Here is a 7,245-nt window from a genome sequence, read left to right on the forward strand (position 1 = left end):
CTTTTCTTCAACTAAGGATGAGGGCGCTGCATAAGCCCATGATCTCTCCTCTCTGTATCTGTAAAATCCTATACTTTGCGAGGAAAGTAAGGAAAAGAGTCAAAGGGATTCGGTTATGATCCTCCGAGCAGGTTTAACGATTTCAACAAAGCTAGGCAAAATAAATTCTTAAAAAAAGTGTATTTCAGGTCTTTTACAATAAAATATAGATGAAACAAAATCGCAAACTCGTTGTATAAGTTTGTTCTTTATGATGATCGCATCAAGAAGAACTCCTTCATGAGTTCATAACAAGCAAATTGAATTGCTCCCGCAGGAAGACTGCGTAGAGTAGCAGGCCAAATGCCAAAATAGAAAGCACGAAATCCTTCATTTCGTTTCATTTCTTTTAAACAATGCCATGCAGAACTGCAATTACACACACAACACAACACAACCTAAAACCTAAACCCTAAAGTAGAGCAACCCCTGCAACAATAGTAACCAAAAAGGGACGAAAGAAAGAGAAAAAAACGAAGAGACAAAGATACAGAGAAACAAAAAGACGAATAAGCAGCCTTAGAAAAAAAGGAGACGAAGAAAGAAGGGAAAAGAAGGAAACCAACAAGGGGAGGAGGGAAGAGTCAAAGAAAGAAACTGAGAAAGAAAGAAAAAAAGAAAGAAAGCAACAAAGAGATACATAAAACAGAAAAAGTTATATACGCAAGAGAGAACAAACCTGTACAGTTTCGGCCTTCCGTCTATCCCGTCATTCATCAGCCGCTTGCGAATTGTATCGAAGGGAAACACAACAGACTGCGCAGCCATATTGGCAACGCTACCTGAAACCAATATATCATAACACACACATCTTTCCTGCTGCTGCTGCTGCTAGCGCTGCTGCTACTGCTGCTGATACTGCTACTGCTGCTGCTGTTACTGCTGCTGCTGTTACTGCTGCTGCTGTTACTGCTGCTGCTGTTACTGCTGCTGCTGCTACTGCTGCTGCTGCTGCTGCTGTTACTGCGGGGGCTGCTGGTGCTGCCGGGCGTGCTCTTTGTGCTGTTGCTGTTGCTGCCTCTGCTGGTGCTGCTGCTGCTTCTGCTGCTGCTCCGGGTCATATATTGCCCACCTGAAACGGCTGCGGTGAGAAGCACGCGGGGCCATGAACCGCCAGCGCGTCTGCGTTCTGCTGCATCTCCTAACGTCCTGCAGCAGCAGCAACAGGCAGCGCAGCAGCCGCAACCGTAAAGGGGAATCTTCATCAGCAGCAGCGAACGACTAGCTGCGGCACCAGCTAGCGCAGCAGCAGCAACAGCAGCATCGCATCCCGCGGAGAGAGACGCTTCAAATCGTGCTTCGCTCCCTCTCCCCCCGATCCTGCCTGGCTAGCTGCTGTCTGCGTGGCTAGCTAGCTGGAATGCACTCAGCTAGCCAAAGTAGGCTAGCCCTGTTCACCGAACGAGCTTGCGTGAACATTGCTAGCCCGGTAGATGGCTAGCTAGTCTGTGTATGGAACGCTAGCTGGGTACACCTTCTGTCTCTAACTGGGTGTTGTGCAGCTAGTTTGTTTGCTGGTGCTCAGCTAGCTAGCTAGCTACCTAGCCAGCTAGCTAGCTAGCAAACTAGCTAGCTAGGCATAGGAAGAGGGTGGAGGACAGCGGTGGAACATGTGTTGAGGTGTATAGGCACCTCTTCGTCAAGTCAAAGAAAGCCATCTGCAGCATCACATANGTGGAACATGTGTTGAGGTGTATAGGCACCTCTTCGTCAAGTCAAAGAAAGCCATCTGCAGCATCACATAGGGAACGCCAGAATAGAGAGCGAGAGAAAAACCCTTAAAAAAACCCGAAGGACCCTCGAGCTGCCACACACGATAAGCGCAGTCCGCCAAGCCCTTGTAACCCTTCCTGCTGCTGCTGTTGCTGCTGCTGCTGCTGCTGCTGTGGCCGCTTATACTGCTGCTAGTTCTGGTGTAGAGACTGCTGCAGCTTCCACCGCTGCCGCCGGTACTGCTGGACGTTGCAGCAGTAGCAGGGGCAACAGCGCGAGCAGGACCATCAGCAGCAGCTGCAGTAGCAGCAGCGGGAGCAGCAGCAGCAGCGGGAGCAGCAGCAGCAGCACGTTGCTGTACTCCAATTTGGTTTGCATTGATGCCGACAGCAATCCTAACGGAGAGAAGATCGAGGGGATAAGAAATAGATTTTTGTAAGGAACCAGCAATGGCCCCAGCAAGCAACAAAGAGCCAACATCCGCTCCCCCCCCACCGCCTCTGCTGCTGCTGCTGCTGCTGCTGCTGTTGCTGCTGCTGCTGCTGCTGCTGGTGGCTGTGAGAGCTCGCTTAGCTATGTCGTTCGCTGGGAATTTGATTGCATAACAAACTGCTGCTCGCAACGCATTGACCCCGTTGCCTCGCCAGAGGCCTACGAGGCCCTCTTCCTTTATAACGAGACGGAGACCCGAGACAATACCATTATACTTTGTATATTTTATTTTGTTTTGTATTGTGCTGTTTTTATTANCACCAAACTCTCTCATGCTCTGCGCCAAAGCTGCGCGAGACCGCTGCTGCTGCTGCTGCTGTTGCTGCAGTTGCTGCTGTTGCTGCTGCTGCTGCTGCTGCTGCTGCAGCATGCCTTGTACCTGGTAGAGCAACCGCAGGCGGTCCATAGGGGCGCAGACCGTCTTTGTAATTAACCCGCTGACAGCAGCACTGATGAACAGCTCAAAGGAGCTGGGGAGTTGTCTTGCTGCTGCTGTGCGGTTAGAGGAAAATTCTTGCTGCTGCAGCTGACGCGGCTGCTGCTGCAGAGGGGAGAGCAGCTCCTGCGGCTGCTGCTGCGCTGATGTCGTCATCCCGCTGGCGTATGTGGGGGGGCACTGGTAGAAGTCCCCAGGCAGATGTTGAGCCGCTGCTGCTGCTGCTGCTGCTGTAGCTATTCCTGCTACTGTTGCTGCTATTGATGCTGCTGCTGCTGCTGCTGTCTCTACATCGTTGGAGATGATGCCTCCCTACGTGCAGCAGCATCGTAGAGGCGGTGGCCTGTGGACCCTGAGAGACCTTCAAGGGCCCAGCCAGTGGGAAGAAGGAGCCAACAGGCCTAGGGTTTAGGGTTTAGGGTTTACCGAGAGCCCTAGGGTTTAGGGTTTACGGTTTATGTTTTAGGGTTTAGGGTTTAGGGTTTAGGGTTTAGGGTCTAGGGCCTCAATTCCCTCTAGCGGCCTTTTGGGGTGTCTTTCCTCCTGCAGCAGCGGGACGATGGGAATCTTCTTGTGAAATAATAAATAAAAATTAATTTTTTTGTTATTGAGGCAGAGACATTTTCATCAGTGTGCAGGGGCCCCCTGGGACCCTTGAGGGCCCTGCGCTGGGCAGCAGCAGCACGCTCTCCTACAGCTGCTGCAGCTGCTGATGCTGCTGTAGCTGCTGCTGCTGCTGCTGTTGCTGGCTGGGCAGCAGCAGCAGCAGCAGCGTGTGTCTGTGGATTGTGTGCGTTTCCGCTCGATTAGACTAACCATATGTGTTGCATTGTATTCTTATTTAATTAATTTAATATAAATGGGTCGGGGGCAATTAATGACTAGAGAGGAAGCGACCCCACATTGGGGTGTATGTATACAGCAGCAGGTCCCTAGTCTGGGTGCACTGCTGTACCGAGCAGCAGCAGAGTGTCTCTGTGTTTTTCTTGTTTTTATGTATTTGTTTGTTTTTATATATACTAGAACGAGTCAAAAAGTCCTCAATTAACGATCTTCTGCTCTCGTGTGTAGTATTACTGCGTTGTAAGCAGCAGCTGCTGCTGCAGCTGCTGCAGCGCCGCTGCCACCGCAGCAGCCACGCAACAGGCGGCGCAGCAGCAGCAGCTGCTGCTGCTGCTGGGCAGCGTGCAGCAGCACACCAGGAGTTTTTGTTGGGTTTTTACCTTCGTCTAGTCCTCAAGACAGGAGTCAGCCTGCTCTCTGGATGCTCCCTTTTTCTCTGCTGCTGCAGCAGGACACTTGCTGCTGTTGCTGCTGCTGCTGCGCCTGTGCTGCTAGAGTTGCTGCTGGCGGCACAAGCAGCAGCAGGAGCAGCAGTCCCCTCCACTCAGGTGCTTAAACACGTAACTCCTAGTTGATGAAAGAGTCAAATTGTCTTATTTTCTCCCGTGTCTGTGGCTCTACACCCCGCAGCAGCCTGCTGCTGCTGCTGCCGTTGCTGCTCGACCCGGGCGTCGTGCTGCTGCTGCTGCTGCAGCGGCGCTAGCCCCCATTCATCTCCTCCTCGCCGCCCCTTGTCTTTGTAAGGATCCCGTCGTGTGTTGGACTTGTCTACGCCATTGGTGGTTGGGATTTAGACCTTGCTGCAAGTGTGTGCTGCTGCTGCTGCTGCTGCTGCTGCTGCTCTGCTTGAGGGGGCGCCGCAGCCGACAGGGGCAGTCGGAGGAAGCACGCGGTGCCAGCAGCAGCAGCAGCAGCAGCTGCTGCTGCTGCTGCACGCACGCGTATTTTTCTGCTGCTCTTTATCCGTTTTAATGAAGCAAGAAGAAGACTGCAGCAACAGCAGCAGCAACAGCAGCATCAGCAGCAGCAGCATCAGCAGCACCCCCCTGCCAAGAGACTGAAGCATAATAGACCCTGGAGCGGTGATAACCCCCGCCTCAGGAGGTTTGTTGGTTTTCTGTATTTTCTATTATTTGCAATTGATGACTCCCTAGGCCTTCAGCTGCTGCTGCTCGCGGCGCTACGGCGGCCCCCTTGCCCCCCGGCCCCCCGTCCAGTCCCAGCAGCAGCAGCAGCAGCAGTAGCGGCACTGCAGTAGCAGCTCTGCAGCAGCAGCAGCAGCACTGCAGCAGCAGCACTGCACCATCAGCAACGGCATCAGCAGCCTCAGCAGCACTGCAACAGCAGTATTCCTTCGGTCGGTGCTGTGGTTGTACGCGGCTCCTTGTGCTGTGTGCTGCGTGGGGTGCTGCTGTTGGTGCTGCAGTAGAGGCAGTATCGGGTGTACATACACCGCAAACCAGTATGCTGCCTCAGCTGCTGCATTCGCCTCCGTGCCTACCTTCAGGCCTGATGGATCCCTGTCAGGCCGGCGGCTGCTGCAGCTGCAGCGGCGTCAGCAGCAGCTGCTGCGATGATGCTGCAGCAGAGCCCTTCTCGCAGCAGTCTTGCTGCTTTGCTGCAGCAGGAGATTTGGCCTGCAGCAGATGTGCTGCGTACGCTCAGCTGCTGCGGCTTCGCTGCGATGCATCTCCTTCTTTCTTTCCCCCTACTGCTGCTGCTGCTGCTGCTGCTTTCTCCTGTGCGGCTCCCCCAAAGTCGGAAGAGCTCGAAACAGCTGCAGCAGCAGCAGCAGCTGCTGCGGCAGCAAGCGGTTCACCAGCAGAGCTGCAGCGTTGCGCTGCTGCAGCAACGGAGTCCCCTTCAGCCTGTTGCTGCTGCTGTTTCTACTACGGCTCCAGCAGCAGTTGTTGCGGCAACAACAGCTGCGGCAGCAGCAGCTGCAGCAACAACAACTGCAGCAACAGCTGCAGCAGCAACTGCAGCAGCAACTGCAGCAGCAGCTGCAGCAGCAACGGCAGCAACAACATTGGTTGTGAGGTGTGGGGCCCTTTGCCTGTGTCTGCTAGTGAAGAAATGCAGTGTCTATTGAGCAGTGGTTGTGTGCCTTGTCTGGCTCTGCAGGAAGCTGCAAGCAGCCCTTTAGCAGCAGCAGCAGCAGCAGCAGCAGACAGCAGCGGGGGCGCCCAGCTGTGGGGGCCCCCAGAGGATAGCTGGGTGCCTCGGGACTGCTGGGGGCCCCCCGCGCGGTGTACAGACACCGGGGGCCCCCCAGGACATGAGCGGCGGCCTGCAGCAGCAGGCATGGGGGCCCTGCTGCTGCAGCTGCCTAGCAGCTTAATATGCGATGCAGCAAGACTAACGACAGCTCCGAGCCCCCTCAACTGCAGCGAGGGGCCCCTGCGGGGGGACCTGCCCAGCTGCAGCACAGCAGAAGATACAGATGCAGCAGCAACACCAGCAGCACAGGATTGCTGCCAGCAGCGATGCAGCGGTAGCGGTGCCTACAGCTGCCGCAGCAGCACCAGCACTTGCTGCTGTGCCTTTGAAGCAGAAATGCTAAGACAACATAGAGGGGAAGCAGCCGATGGTTTGCTGCGGCTAGACGAGGACGTTCTCCTGCATGGGGACCAACCTCCTCCTCATCCTACTACTACTTCTGCGTCAGCTGCTGCTGCTGCTGCTGCTGCTGCTGCTNCAGCAGCAGCAGCAGCAGCAGCAGCTTGAGCTCCACCGCTTTGAACAGCTCTCCCCTCTCCCTATGTCATCCTGCGCGAGTGGCTGTTCTTCTCCTCTGCAGCCAACGCACCTTGATCAGCACACGCCTTCTAACCATCAGCAGCAGCAGCAACAGCAGCAGCAACAACAGCAGCAGCAGCAGCAGCAGATGCTGCTTGAGGGGCAGGGGGCCCCTCCTTTGTCTCTAGAGAGCCAACAAACAGAAACCGGGGCCCTTCAGCAGTCCCTCTTATCCACGAAGAGAATCCGCACGAGGCGACGGCGCCTCGTAGAGCCCCTGGCAGCACAAAGACCGCAGCAGCAGCAGCAGGAACAGCAGCAGCAGCAGCAGCAGCAGCAGCAGCAGCCGTTCACTCCCGGCGGTTGCTGCTGCGGTAACCAGCCATGTGTTTGCTCGCACCGGCAGCAGCAGCAACAGCAGCAGCAGCAGCAAACAGCAAACAGCTTCTTTGTGACAGAGGCGGATGCAGGAGCTGGCCAGGGCTGCTACAGCAGCGCGCAGCAAGCGCAACAGCAGGAAGACAGCAGCAGCAGCAGCAGCAGCAGCGGCATGCAGGAGTCGCTGCTGCTGCCTGTGCACAAGAGAAAGGTAATGACGAACACCACTGCAGCAGACTCGAGCTGCGAGGACTGGCCTGCTAGCCGAGGTGACCATTGGTCATGTGAGGGGCCAGGGGCGCAGGCCTTGCTGCTGTCTTCAGAGGAGCAGCAGCAGCAGCAGCAGCAACTCTCTCCTGCCTCTTTCTATGACTTTTCCTGTTCACCATCCACAGCAGCCACGAACTCCCAGCAGCAGCAGCAGCAGCAGCAGCTACAGCACGAAGAGTCGCCCACAGCAACTTGCACAACGTGCGGCAGCGCTTCTAGTTGCTGCTGCTGCAGCTCATTGGGACTGGAGCAGCAGCAACAACAGCAGCAGCAGCAGCAGCAAGTGGGCATGCACACGCTAGTGGACGGCACCCTGACACGGCAGCTCTCGCATG

General features: G+C 55.5%; 3 protein-coding genes across 3 annotated transcripts in view; 2 read left to right on the forward strand and 1 right to left on the reverse strand.

Moving 5' to 3' along the window:
• Window positions 1-248: 248 nt before the first annotated feature.
• EMH_0025210 (mitochondrial carrier domain-containing protein, putative) lies at window positions 249-2,836 on the reverse strand (the record flags this gene model as incomplete). Its single annotated transcript, XM_013502418.1, is given in 5 exon segments — window positions 249-321; window positions 719-821; window positions 1,112-1,188; window positions 1,743-2,499; window positions 2,503-2,836. Coding segments are annotated over 5 exon segments (1,344 nt in total).
• A 2,260-nt stretch (window positions 2,837-5,096) lies between these two features.
• Window positions 5,097-6,250, forward strand: EMH_0025220 (uncharacterized protein; the record flags this gene model as incomplete). The annotated part of the gene is given in 3 exon segments (XM_013502419.1): window positions 5,097-5,558; window positions 5,648-6,218; window positions 6,222-6,250. Coding segments are annotated over 3 exon segments (1,062 nt in total).
• Window positions 6,251-6,284: 34 nt separating this feature from the next.
• EMH_0025230 (AT hook motif-containing protein, putative) overlaps window positions 6,285-7,245 on the forward strand; it is a gene marked incomplete at both ends in the record, with an annotated part of 3,221 nt that continues 2,260 nt past the window's right edge. The window contains one exon of the mRNA XM_013502420.1: window positions 6,285-7,243. Coding sequence (XP_013357874.1) covers window positions 6,285-7,243 — 959 coding nt within the window. The remainder of the gene's footprint in view (window positions 7,244-7,245) is intronic.

Source organism: Eimeria mitis, genomic scaffold (genome assembly GCF_000499745.2).
Source record: "Eimeria mitis Houghton genomic scaffold, Emh_scaff913, whole genome shotgun sequence".
In the NCBI taxonomy this organism is placed as follows: Eukaryota; Apicomplexa; class Conoidasida; order Eucoccidiorida; family Eimeriidae; genus Eimeria; species Eimeria mitis.